The following is a 14,827-nucleotide window of genomic DNA, read 5'->3' as shown; positions in this document are numbered from 1 at the left end:
AAGTAATCGAGAAAATTATTGTGTGATATTAAATTTCCAAAATATTATCTTCCATTTTAAATGATACTAGTAGATAGCCTGTCAAAAATGACGGAGAATGAGAATTTTATTCGTTTTTTTAAGAAAGATGTTACCTTTTATTTAAAAATCATATCCAATTTATATTATTTTTAACCCCCCTCCCTCCCCATTTAGGTCAAGTCTAACCAATGTCATTGAGTCCAACCCATTAGGACTAAGAGTGGAAACTATTTTTTGAGTCAAAATATATTTAAATGAGCTTTTACTCAATATCAAAATTCTTTGTAAATATATTTCTGATTACATAAGACTAACATTTAACATTAAAAAATTTCAAGCCAGGTCCAAGCTCATAATATTTGGAAAAAATTTCCAAGCGTCCAAGACCTTATAATTTAAAAAAAATTTCTTAAGCCTAGCTCAACCCATAATAATTTTGAAAATTTTTTCCTAGCCCGGCCCATAATATTTTGTAAAAAATATTCCCCAAGTCAGGTGCAAGCAAATATTAATGTTGAGGAATATTTCCCAAGCCCAGTCCTACCCATATTAATTTTCAAAACTTTTTGCCAAACCCGGATATAAAATTTGGTAAGGGCTATCTATATCTTTATGTTAAGTACAAAAAAATGCTATCTATTTAAATTACAAAAATGCCATTCAATAATGAAACATATATGCAATTTATTTATATATTTTTTAAGAAATTTATTTTTCTTGCCATATAAATTTAGGTAATTTTTTTAAAAAATGATGAGGATTAATTATATTTTGTGTCTGATAAAATTAAAAGCAAATCGTTTATGACATTTTAATTTTTGATGGAAAAAGCGACAAAATAAATCTGGGCAGTCGTTTGCAGAGGAAATAATTCATGTATAATATTATCCCATTTAAGGTTGTAGGTGAAAGTAATGAATAATGACGGATTACCAAAGCAGTGTACAACACCCATTGCGTGCTGATAAAGCTGAGGTCTTGGGTACTGGTAAAAGAAGAACGCAAAATGATATTTCTGCCAAAGTGTCAGTCTTGGTATCCCCCTCTAAAATAGAATCATGAACGACATTGTCAACTCAACCATAAAACGGTCGTAAGTATTGTTATAAAGGCCATGACAAAACTACCGCATATTTTCCCATTAATAATGCTAATGAAATTGACCGCACTACACCTTCACGTTTGAACATCCCTCTAAATATTCATGAAAGTTCCTCAGGGAATCGGATAAAGTATTATTTATATTAACTCCTAGTGAGGTGAATGATAGTGGAATTAAATGCTTATATTTGTTAAAAAATTAGGCAGAGGTGGCATAGGGATTGTGGTAGTGGTGATAAAAAATATCATTTGGAGGCAACTGGGTGAATATAAAATAAACATATAGATATAAAACATTAGAAAAAAAACAAAATAAACCTCCAGAGGAGTTCACAGTTCCTTATTATATTGGCCACCAATAACTCTAGAACGGGTAAAGCGTTTGTTGAATCGCCATTTTTTTCTTTGCTTATCAATAGATTTATCATGTTTTGTAACAATGTGAGGGATTAAGATTGGGTTAGCCTAGACAAATAAATAAATCAGCCACAAATATAAATAAACTATTGTTGAAATTAAACAAACATTAATATACTGTAAACCTGTAGAGAAGTCAATATTTGAAGTATATTTCTAGTAATTGGGGGGCTATAATAAAAAAATTTTTTTTTTTTTGGGGGGGGGACTTATCAAGCCTATCATGTTCTTTTAAAGGTTTATTTTACATTTGTTCATAATTAATGACTGATATATCAATATTTGAACAATTATAAAGAGGAAATTAGATGGGGATAGTTAACTAAAGTAAAAACAAAACAATTCTTAAGTTAATTTTATAAGGTAGGATTAAAATAAAATACCATTCGGAGAGTCCAATTGGCAAATTAAAAAAAATAGGAAACTTGGGAATAGATATAGAATATTTTAAATAATATAAATACCGTAGTATGTATTTTGTTTTGGAATCCTAAAGATAGAAAACCCCGTTTTGTCTTTTTTATTGAGTTATACAAAAAAATTAGTAAGAATAAGGAGTATTGTTAAAAAGGTAGGATCCTTATGAATAAATTTAAAATTTTAATTGAATAAAAAAAATATTGTAATAGATATATCGATTTTTTGGATAGATATAAAATCCTATATAAAATTATTTATAATAAAAATAATGTACTTATTTTTTGGTGAATTATACAAAATAATCAGTATGGAGAATGGAGCAATTGTGGATCTGACAAAAGGCAAGCTTTTAAAAAAGTAGGATCCTTAAAAATTGATATATTAATTTAGTTAAATATTAAAAATATTGTACTTTGGATATTTTTCTGTTAGTTAGACAAAATATTTATAAGAGATAAAAGGACATATTGTGTGGCCCGGCAAAATGGATAGCTTTAAAAATACATAGGATGCTTAAAATAGATATATAAATTTATTTAAATTATAAAAAATATCATACTAAGTATTGTAAATGGAAAGAAAATAAGGAAATTAAAAGGGAAAGGAAGCTAAAGAGAATGAAATAGGAAATTAATAAGTTTGAGAAAGGTGAAGATAATAAAAGAAATTAAAAGGGAAGGAAAGGAAAATAGAATAGTATATTTTTAAAAATATTAATGTATTAAACCTGAAGAGGAATCAATATTAGGTTCAACTCTCTAGAAAGAGTGGGAATTTCATCAAAAGCTAAAATTGATGTATTCTAAATGTAAAAAAAAATATAAGCATTTATAATTTAATCTACTTGAAAGAATTGAATGATATTTATTTTTTAATATTAGCCCTTGTAAAAACTCATTTTTTGGAAAATAAGGGTATGTGATTGTTTGATTTGTAAAAACTCATTTTTATAAATTAAAAATATTATTTACCCTTTCTTCTCAAAATGAATATGGGTTGAATTAATAATTGAATGATATTTAATTTTTGATATTATAAATTGAAAAATATTATTTACCAGATTATAGTTGCTTTTTATTTGAGTCTTGCTTTCTTGGATTTTCTTCTCAAAATATTTCACCTATAAAAAAAGTAAATAAATAATTTTTTTTATAAATTATAAATATTATTTACCAGGATATAATAGTTGCTTATATTTGAGTCTTGCTTTTATAAAAAATAAATAAATTAATAAAAATAAATAAATACGTAACAATGACATGACGTAGCGATGGCATGACGTTGCGATGACATGACGTTGCGATGACATGACGTCACAATGACGTAGTGAGGACATCGGAAAATTATAATATAGATATAAATGACTACACATTGACCATTATTGTTTATCTAAATTATGCTATCAAATGCTCTCAGCAGCTGTAGTAATAATCTTAAATTACATAGCAACACAAATAATAGACGCTGGTTAATTTGCAGTAATAGCCATGACACTCACGATGTAAACTAATATCATAATTTAATATGTTGGATAAATTGATAAAATAAAAACACCAAAAATCTTTGGAAGAAATAATTATGCAAATATATTGAAGCCTGAAATTATTTACACGGCAAGGATGCCATATTAGAAGTGGAATATTTTCTAAATATAAAATAAGGACCAGAAAGATATGATGAAACAATTAAGATTTTATATATTGTCGCACCACCTCTAGTTGGTATATTATATCTTAAAATAATAGTAGTTTGTAATAATATCAAAATATATAAAAATTTGACTCAAACTGTTTTTCGAAAAAAAAAATAGCTTTCCTAAAAACACTTAAAAAAAGAGAAGAAAAGATATCAAATTTATTACATCTATTGTTGTATGGATAATAAAATGTTTTAAACTTTTAAAGTTTTTATAAACTAAATAGATGGCGTTAAATACTTAAATGCAAATTGTTATTATATTTATTATCAAAAGCATTTATATAAAATTCATTATAATATTAACTGTAATATATTATATAACTATCAAAAACGTCTATAAAAGTGGCATTTTATGTAATATTTTATAAACAACTGTATATAATAGAGCCTTATAAACTATACTAGTAGAAAGCCCGTCAAAAATGACGGGGAATGAGATTTTTATTCATTTTTTACGATAGATGTCATGCCAGGTTTAAGCTCACAATATTAGGGAGCATCCAAGATCTTATAATTTTAAAAAAGTTTATCAAGCCCAGCTCAACCATTAATAATTTGTAAAAGATATTCCCAAGTCAGATGCAAGCTAATATTAATTTTGAGGTTCCAAACCCAGTCCTACCCATTATAATTTTGAAAATTTTTTCCCGCCTCGGAGATAGTTAAATTTTTAATATCATCACATGAACGGTAAACAGCGTCTACATGGCCGGGGGGGGGGGGGTAGGAGACAAATGCCTCCAAAATATATTAGCATTTTTGTAGGTAGGTATCGATTTTAAGGGGTTGATATTAATTTTTTGGGGGTATGCATTATTTTTTTGGGGGTAGGTATTGATTTTTGGTGGGTAATTTTTGATTTGAATTATAATCTTTTTTTAATCCATTAATTGATACGATTATGATGGTTATCGTTTGATTTTCTGAAAAGTGTCAATTAAAGTAAAGATATTTGTCAATTAATAAATAATATAAATTTTCTTTGTCAACGATTTTCATTTAGCATTTTATCAAGTTAATATTTACACATTTCCTATTTGGTACTTTTCTTAGAGGTTAATATATTTATATTATGTTTTTTAATAAATTTATAGATTTTAGCAGGATAAATTTTAGGTAATTTTTTGAGTCATGCATAAAAACATATATCAGCAAGCAAAGAATAATAAAAAACATAATATGTAAAAAATTATATTATAATAATTATTTCTTTCTAGATGCCAAGTAACAAAACCATATTTAAAGTTAAGTGTAATATTAAAAATTGCAAAACTTTTAAAATAAGAAGTGACAAGATACATGAACATTATAAACATAAACATCCTCATGTCAAGCCAGCTGATATGAAATTTACAAAGGTAGCCATCAAAAGAGATAATAATAATTGGGTATCTTTAAATTGTGATATTCCATATAATATCACAAATGGAGTTGAAACCCAGTTGCAAAGACAATAACATCTTACTTCCAAAAAGTAATATTTTTATTTATTATTGTAACTATAAATTTGTGAATTAATAGAAACTGATTTAAAATTTTACCAGAATAATATTAATATTAAAGTAGTCAGGGTATAGAGAAAATAAATTATATATATTATTATTTAATGTTTTTTAACTGTTTATCACACTATTTTTATATCTATTTATACTTTATAAAGTTCAATTTAACAATATGTTTAATAAGTTAATAATAATAATTTAAAACCAAAGTATTAAAAAAACTTATTAAGTTAATATAATGTAGTAAAATAAGGTAATGTTAATTTCTAGGAATTTTTAAATTTAAATCTTTTCATCTTTAATTGAATTAAGACTTCAAATTCTTTTACTTTTTTTAAATATAAATCTTATAAAATATGATTTGGAATCAACTATTTTCAAAATGTTATGAGTTTCATCCCCTTTATTTACATTATGTGTTATATTAGGTATGTTTATTATCATTGTTTTATTTAGCTATTAGAATATCTTTAGATAATATACTTTCATCATGAATTTCACAATTTTATTTATACTTAATATTGTTTTTATTTTTATAGTCATTATAATATTGTTTTATGATTTCTTCATCTGATCGCAGTTTTATATTAATCTGCATCTATCATGCCTATGAATCTTTCAAGTATATTTTAAAAATGTTTTTACATGATCTAACAAAGTCATATTGATGTTTATGATTATTGCGTTCAAAATATGTGAATTCCCTTTGTATTCTACATTCACTTGTGCTTTACCTATTACTTGTATCATCTTTCCATTGTAACCTGATAACTTTATGTTGGACTTCATAATATTTTTAATACCTGTTTTCTCAATCATGTATTCATGTAGAATTAAAACATTTATTAAAAACTTAATTATAATGTAGTTAAAAAAAATTATCATTTGCCTAAAAATTTATTAAAAATATAGTTATCATAAGGAAAGAAATTAAACTCCTCTTTATTTATAGAAAATCTCAGTTATTGAAGATTCACAAATTGTATTATCTCCTCATCCAATCCCCAGTTCCAGTGAGGTGTTTACTTTGTATGATGAGGTATTTAATTTAAATACGAATTATATGATAACTTTTGAAAGAAACAAATTATGATTATGAGGTTAATTATATATTTCCAACCTTTATTAAAAACTTAATTATAATGTAGTTAAGAATAAAATGACCATTTGACTAAAATTTTATTAAAAATATAGTTTTTCATAAGTAAACAAATTTTACTCTTTATAGCAAATCTCCAATATTGAAGATTCACAAATTGTATTATCTCCTCATCCAATCCCCAGTTCCAGTGAGGCGCTTACTTTGCATGATGAGGTATTTAATTTAAATACGAATTATATGATAACTTTTGAAGAAAATAAATTAGGACATTTAAATATTTCCAACATTTATTGATTAACTTAATTATAATGTAGCTAAGAATAAAATGACCATTTGGCTGAAATTATATTAAAAATAGATTTTCATAAGTAAACAAATTATACTCTTTATTTATAGCAAATCTCCAATATTGAAGATTCACAAATTGTATTATCTCCTCATCCAATCCCCGGTTCTAGTGAGGCACTTACTTTGCATGAGGCATTATATTTAAATAAAATTTATATAATGACTTTTGAAGGGAATAAATTATGAGGATATTCAAAGTCCAAGTCTTATTCAGCTATACAAAAAAAAGGAACCAAATGACCCTTTTCACTTTATATTATTTAGGATGACAAATATTTTGATAAATTTCATAATTGCTGTAGGCCCTTGTCAGCCATGTACAAATAAATTTCAATATCCTGTTACTAACAAGAGGTTTTAAATAATATTTATTTTCATTAATTTTTACCCATCCATTATTTCTATACCAATAAATTTTTTTTTACTTTTTAAACAGGAGCATGAATATAACCTATTATAGAAAGGTTAATATAGATGGTTCCCTCAACCCCAGAAATTGGCTATCTTATAGCACTACTTTAGACAAAGTCTTTTGTCTATATTGTATTATGTTTGGTGGCCCTAAGTCCAATACTTTTTGGACTCAACATGGGGTAAATAATTGGAAAAACATAAAGCGTGACTTAGAGAGACACGAAGCATCTTCTCTTCATAAAGATTGTGAATATGCAAACATGACTTGGCTTGCAAATAAACGCATTCAAGATCATTTGCTATCAAATAAGCTTGACATAATCATGGAAAATCGTAATATAGTTCATAATATTATCAATGCCATTATGTACCTTATAAAATGTAATATAGCCTTTTGGGGTTCTAATTCGAATGAAGGTAATTTTATGTGTCTCATAAAATTAATGGCAAAAACGGTTCCAACTTTACGTGCATACATGGATAACAACGAAAAATTGCAGAGAAAAAAATCAGATAAAATTTCGAGACCTTATATAAATTTACTGTCATATGGCCACGTGAAAAAAATAACTGAAATTATTAAGATAAAAATAACAAAAAGCATTATTCAAACAATTAAAGAGAATCGTGCCTATAGCATCATATTAGATGGAACATATAATGTGTCTAAAAAAGAATGCATAGCTTTGCTTGTACGGTATATAGAAGATGATCTGCATCCACATCCTGTAGAAAGGATCATACATGTTTTTACAACATCAGAAACCACTGGGGAAAATATAAAGAAACATGTTTTTTCTAAGTTAAATGATCTTGGTCTTCCTGATTATTTGGTTGGACAAAGTATGGATGGTGCAGGGAATATGAGAGGAGTATACAAAGGAATGCAGGCTTTAATATTGAAAGAGGCTCCAAAAGCCATCTATATTTGGTGCCATACACATCGGCTAAATTTAGTAGTTGCTCATGTTTGTGGATGCAAAATTGAAATGAAAAAGGCAATGGGAATATTAGATGAGTTATATAATTTTATGAATGAAGTTAGACGTCAAGGTGTGTTTGTTAAATATCAAATGAGAAAGTCCAAGAAATCTCTTAAAAGAATTAAAAACACAACAAGGTAAATAAAATATTTTTAATGAAACTTGAAACTTATATATTTTCAGAAATTGGTCATCATCCTACAAATCTGTAGAAATCTTTTTAGATGTTTATGAACATATTTTAGCATCATTAGTTGAATTAAAAGATTCTAATGACCCAAGCACCTCTTCCATTGCCGATGGGTTATTATCAAGAATTAAAGATGAAAATTTTATATTAAGTCTTTTTATTTTGAAAGAAATATTGAAATGTACACATGAGGCTTGTATTGAAATGCAGGCAGTTGGTAATGATTTGGCTTTGGTAACCAAATTAATACAACATACAAAAAATAAATTACAAAAACTAAAAGGTTAATATTAGTTACTATTTTTATAAATAATTTTAAAATATAGCTAATGGAGACAATATATTTTTAAAATTACTTTCCTTATCTAATAGTTTTTTGAAAAAGAATAATGTAATAACTGATTTGTATAATATGAAATCAATATTCAAATTGGATCAAACAGAATTCAATAATTATGTTGAACAAAAAAAAAACAAGTTGAATAAATTAAAAAAATTTAAATTATTATTTATTATTATAGATATAGAACGGAAATATTTTTCCCTGTTCTAAATGCAATAATTAATCACCTAAATGATCGATTTAATTATGATTGTTTAAATTTTTTATCACAGATATCCATTTTTACTCCCGCTGGAATTATGGATAATGAAAAAATAGAAGGATGGCAAATATCCGAAATTTGTAATACTTATCAATTGGATGTCCAAAACATTGTTGATGAATATAATGATTTTCGCTCTTTATATTTGGAGTCTCAATAAATCATTTTTTGCGAAGATCTTTTAAAAGTTAAAAAGAATGACGCGTTATATATTGATGAAAGTAATTTATTGATATTTTATTTGTAATTGTGTATAATTAAAGGTATTGCAAACGATCAAATTACCAAAGAAAATATCAACAGCGAAATCATGACCAAAATAAAAAAATGGATAAAATTTTCTTTTATATTACCATACCGACTTTTAAATCAATTAAGTTCTTATTCAAATTTAAATTTATTATATAAATATTTATTAACCCTTCCTACAACTTCCTGTTCAGTCGAAAGAGCCATGAGTAAAGTAAAAATTAACAAAACTCGAATGCGGAATAAAATTTCGGACCCATTTTTGGAAAATTTACTGTTAATATCCAGCGAAATTGATGTTTTTGAAAAATTTACAATTGATGATATTATAACACAATTTGCTTTAACATCAATAAGGTTATCCAAATTATTAATAAAATAATTAATGTATCTTTTTCACAGCGAATATATAGGCTTTTAAATAATGTATATTTAATTTAACATTTTATAATTTCAATGCAAAATATACTATAATTCATTTTATTCTAATATTTTATATAATAGCTCTATTTACAATACATGTTTTTAATTATGTGGAATCAAGCTAAATATACCTCTTTAAATTTATTCGTCTTATATTTTTTACAATATTTTAGATCTTTTTCATAGAAATATTAATATGTTATCTCATTTAATTCACTTATATATATTTTATGAAAATAAAGTGAATACTAAATTATGAAAAGATTGCATTATTTAAATAAAAGTTCATTATCACTTACAAATTTTTAAATTTTTTTTCCCTAAATAGGCTTGAAAGATTGTAAATAGAATTATGTTGTAAGGTTATAAATGGTGGCAGATAAGATTTTTTAAATAAAATCACTATACCATCGTAGGTCTATAAATTTCGCGGCCGAAGGCCGCAGGATTTTTTTTAGGTGGGTATGGGTAGATTTTGGAGGGGTTTGCCTCCATCAAATTTTCTGCCATGTAGACGCTGACGGTAAATATCTGATTTACCAATTAGTCTAATATGGGAAAAAAACATGTAAATTCCGTATTAAGGGAAATTGGGAAGGCCTGGGCAACCATTTATTAGAGAATCATGACAAATAAAATATTTGTAATATGATCAATTAAAATTATATCTAAAAAATATATTGTTTATTATATAGGGTTATTTTTGTTTTTCAGATAAATTTAATGTATGTCTTGCATTTCTGAAATAATTTTAAAGAATTTGATAAGTGATATATGTTGTAAATTTTAGATTAGTTAAATTTGTACTTTATATTTAATTTGCATAAAGAATTCTTTTGGATTTATTATTATAACGCGTGATAAAAATATTATATTTGAATAGTTATGAATATTAGTTATAAAGAAGATTGAAAAAAGTATAAAAAGGCCAATTTTTACTATACAAAAAGATCTTTTATAATTATTAACTTTGTTGTATTTTATATTTTGTATTTTATTTTTATTAATCTTTTTTATTATTTTTACTTTTATAATTTTGTTAATTTGATAATGTTATAATTTTGAATAAATGATTAAATTATGATTTTACGAACTTAATTTTTTTAATCTTTAATTTTTAATTTATATTAATTTATTTTGATTATGTTTTTATCTTATTATTTAATAAAGATTTAGTATCATTTTAGTTCTAACCTTTCTTATTTGACGAATATTATAGAAAAGTATATATAATCGAGGATATTAGTCTGATTTAGTATCATTTTAGTTCTAACCTTTCTTTATTTGACGAATATTATAGAAAAGTATATATAATCGAGGATATTAGTCTGATTTAATATCATTTTAGTTCTAACCTTTCTTTATTTGACAACGGTTCTAATCACTCAATCCTTAAAAAAACATCTAGATGTTACATTAGTGATGGAGAGCGGAGGAGACCGGCCCTTTACAATAATTCAGTCTAATTAACTCTGAAAGGAGATTTTAAATAAAGGGGAAAGGGAATGTATGAAATGACGATCGACACAAAGACAAAGAATTAGGTCAATGAAACATGGTGTCAATATCAATGGTCGTAATTCGAAAAAGAATAGAATTAGTCGTTTAATTAAAAGGAATTCGTCACAAGAGATCGTTATATGTACAAGTGATCGATGTAGCTAAAAGAAATTCGTTATAAATTTTTATTAAAGATATACGGTTAACAGTTATTTAAGTTGATAATATTTAGCAAAATATCAGGTTGTTGATTAACCAAAATCTTCATAAAGAGATACGGCTTTTTGTCATTAGAAAATTTATGCCGCAATCGAGCTCAATTTCGGATTTTTTATTTTGGATCAAAAGATACAAGAAATCATTATCGTATAAGAGATCTTAAGACAACGTGGATATCTGGACAAGCGACTAGGTAGAACAAGTGGTCAAGACTTTATGCTACAATCGTTAATCGTTGACCAATATAGCCAATTATTACCGAGACTTTAGTCTAAGATACGGAAATCGACAATCATAGGAACAAGAATTCGTGAAAACAATCGTTTATCGCAGACCAATCAATTGTTTATCGAGATCAGTGGCGTAGCTAGGAATTTTCCTTAGAGGGGGTTCATACATATAAAATCCTGGGGGCTTCGCCCCCAGACCCCTTTAACGGGCCTTCGGCCCTTTTGCCCGGCCTTCGGCCGGGTTTATCTTAAAAATCATAACCACATCTTCGACAATATATATAAATATTTTTAAATGCATGAATAATGTTATTATAATTTAGTAGATAATGTTATTATAATTTAGTAGATAATGTTATTATAATTTAGTAGATAATGTTAATATAATTTAGTAGATAATGTTATTATAATTTAGTAGATAATGTTATTATAATTTAGTAGATAATGTTATTATAATTTAGTAGATAATGTTATTATAATTTAGTAGATAATGTTATTATAAATTAGTAGATAATGTTATTATAATTTAGTAGATTATTCTCAATGACTTTATAATAATACTACCCAGAATAAATTCAATAGTAATATAATATCCTTTCACAAACATCAAAACCAGAAAAATATAAATATTAATGGTATTTATTTGATACAAAGTCACTTTTAAATCTTTTGAACGTATAATCTAAAAAAAAAATTTGCTCTGGGAGGGGTCCAAACCCGAAAACCACCCCCGTAGCTACGCCACTGATCGAGATAAAGAGCTAATCGTGGATTACAAGAGAATGATAGAAAACACGCTACGATAAATTGTAAAAAAAATTAAGACAGACTAGCAAAAAACAAGAGATGAAAAAGAAACTAGATGTCATCGATAATCGTTCATCAATCGTAAATAGTGGAAGACAGGCGTGTATCAAGTTCGTCAGTGGCCTACAGAGATAAAAAGCTGATCGTTGCACAGGGTGACAAGCGACAGAAGATAGAATTCAAAAATTTCAAGCGACAATCGGATACAAACGGTCGTTCGAAACTAAGAATACTAGACAAGAGTCAGCCTTCGTTAGAACTTAGAAGACAGCAAAGATTAAGAAGAATAAGTCGAGATCGAAAGAAGATTGATTATTCGCTGAATGTTGGGTCTAATTTAAGTAGGGAGGTGTTGTAAATTTTAGATTAGTTAAATTTGTACTTTATATTTAATTTGCATAAAGAATTCTTTTGGATTTATTACTATAACGCGTGATAAAAATATTATATTTGAATAGTTATGAATATTAGTTATAAAGAAGATTGAAAAAAGTATAAAAAGGCCAATTTTTACTATACAAAAAGATCTTTTATAATTATTAACTTTGTTGTATTTTATATTTTGTATTTTATTTTTATTTTTATTAATCTTTTTTATTATTTTTACTTTTATAATTTTGTTAATTTGATAATGTTATAATTTTGAATAAAGAATTAAATTGATTTCGTGATTCCTAATTATTATTAATTTCTTTTTTATATATATATTTGTTTTCTATTTTTAGGTCTCAAAAGCCTTACTTTCAACATTCCTAATTATTATTAATTTCTTTTTTATATATATATTTCTTTTTATATTTAGGTTTTGATTCACAATGACAAATCTCCGCGTTGTGACAATAATGTAATATTTTGAAGATTTTAGAAGGATTGGGTGGTTAGAACCGTTGTCAAATAAAGAAAGGTTAGAACTAAAATGATACTAAATCAGACTAATATCCTCGATTATATATACATTTCTATAATATTCGTCAAATAAAGAAAGGTTAGAACTAAAATGATACTAAATCTTTATTAAATACTAAGATAAAAACATAATCAAAATAAAATAATATAAATTAAAATTAAAAATCAAAGATTAAAAAAATTAAGTTCATAAAATTAAGTTCATAAAATCATAATTTAATCATCATTTTTTGCATCATAATTTCTCCTTATATATCCTTTGTCTTTAATCAACATTTGTATAGTCTCAATTTGTACCGAGATTTAATTCTTGTAGATTTGAATATCTTCGGGCTTCGTAATTTTGTTTAAACGTAATTTGCCTGTCTGGCGTTTTTCTTAATCTAGTAAATTTGCATGTTACCGCCATTACAACAATATATATATTTTTATGTTAAGTAAAAAAAAATGCTATCTATTTAAATTACAAAAATGCCCATAAATACTAATGAAACTTATATGCAATTTATTTATATATTTTTTAAGATATTTTTTTTTATTGAAATATAAATTTAGGATAATTTTTTTTTAAAAAAATAATGAGGATTAATTATTATGTATTTGAAAAAATTAAGAGCAAATCCTTGTTGACATTTTAATTTTTGATGGAAAAAGCGACAAAATAAATCTGGGCGGTCGTCTGGTGAGGAAATAATTATTGTATAATTTTATATCATTTAGGGTCGTAGATGAAAGTAATGATGGATTAAGAAAGCAGTGTACAAAACACATTACGTCCTGATAAAGATGATATGTTTATGCCTTGGGATACTGGTAAAAGAAGAAGGCAAAACGATATTTCTGTCAATGTCAGCATTGGTATCCTTCTCTAAAATAGAATCATGAACGACAATGTTAACTCAACCATAAAACGGTCGTAAGTATTGTTATAAAGGCCACGACAGAACTACTGCATATTTTTCCATTAATAAAGTTGATGAAATTGGCCGTACTGTACATTCAAGTTTGAACATTCCTTTAAATATTCATGAAAGTTTCTCAGAGAATCGGATAAAGTATTATTTATATTAACTCCTAGTGAAGTGAATGATAGTACAGAATTGAATGCTTATATTTGTTAAAAAATAGGCGGAGGTGGCATAGGGATTATGGTAGTGGTGATAGAAATATCATTTGGAGAACGGGGTGAAAATAAAATAAACATAGATATAAAACATAAGATAAAAAAAAACAAATTAAACCTCCAGATGAGTTCATTTCAAGCGTAGTTCTTTATTATTTTGTCTACCAGTAACTCTAAAACGGGTAAGGCGTTTGTTTAATCGTCATTATTTTCTTTGCTTATCTTTAATAATAGATTCATCATGTTTTGTAGCAATGTGAGGGATTAGGGTTAGCCTAGACAAATAAAGAAATCAGGCAAAAATATAAATAAACCATTGTTGAAATTAAACAAACATTAAAATAATGTAAACCAGTAGATGGGTCAATATTAGATTATTTCTAGTAGTTGGAGGGCTATCATCAAAAAAAATTTTTGGGGGACTTATCAAGCCTATTATGATATTCTAAAGGTTAAAAAATAACATGATGAATGTAATGTTATTAAGATTAAGGTTAATTAATTGTAAGGTAATTAAAAAATAAGGGGGGGGGGAGAAAGAAGGTATAAATTATTATATTATAAAAATA

The 14,827-nt window shown here is 25.9% G+C and overlaps 1 protein-coding gene and 1 long non-coding RNA gene across 2 annotated transcripts; both read left to right on the top strand.

Moving 5' to 3' along the window:
• Positions 1-6,131: 6,131 nt before the first annotated feature.
• Positions 6,132-8,037, top strand: LOC135931879 (uncharacterized). The gene is made up of 6 exons (XM_065469188.1): positions 6,132-6,198; positions 6,388-6,474; positions 6,658-6,741; positions 6,782-6,963; positions 7,046-7,954; positions 8,022-8,037. The coding sequence occupies exons 4-6, from the start codon at positions 6,875-6,877 to the stop codon at positions 8,035-8,037; spliced, it is 1,014 nt and encodes a 337-aa protein (XP_065325260.1). The 5' UTR covers positions 6,132-6,198; positions 6,388-6,474; positions 6,658-6,741; positions 6,782-6,874.
• Positions 8,038-8,063: 26 nt separating this feature from the next.
• LOC135922254 (uncharacterized) lies at positions 8,064-8,543 on the top strand. Its single transcript, XR_010570814.1, has 3 exons — positions 8,064-8,143; positions 8,190-8,479; positions 8,523-8,543. It is a non-coding gene; the product is annotated as an uncharacterized LOC135922254 (long non-coding RNA).
• The last annotated feature ends 6,284 nt before the right edge of the window (positions 8,544-14,827 follow it).

The sequence above is a fragment of the Gordionus sp. m RMFG-2023 genome, chromosome 1 (genome assembly GCF_954871325.1).
Source record: "Gordionus sp. m RMFG-2023 chromosome 1, tfGorSpeb1-WG-v2, whole genome shotgun sequence".
Taxonomy (NCBI): Eukaryota; Metazoa; Nematomorpha; class Gordioida; order Chordodea; family Parachordodidae; genus Gordionus; species Gordionus sp. m RMFG-2023.
Note: the sequence above shows the minus strand (reverse complement) of the source record. Positions and strands in the feature narration are given on the sequence as shown.

Excerpts from the sequence above, each read along its gene's own strand:
- LOC135931879 (XM_065469188.1), top strand. The coding sequence starts at position 6,875 with ATGACAAATATTTTGATAAATTTCATAATTGCTGTAGGCCCTTGTCAG. Across the intron at positions 6,964-7,045 it reads TATCCTGTTACTAACAAGAG|GAGCATGAATATAACCTATT; the intron begins GTTTTAAATAAT and ends CTTTTTAAACAG.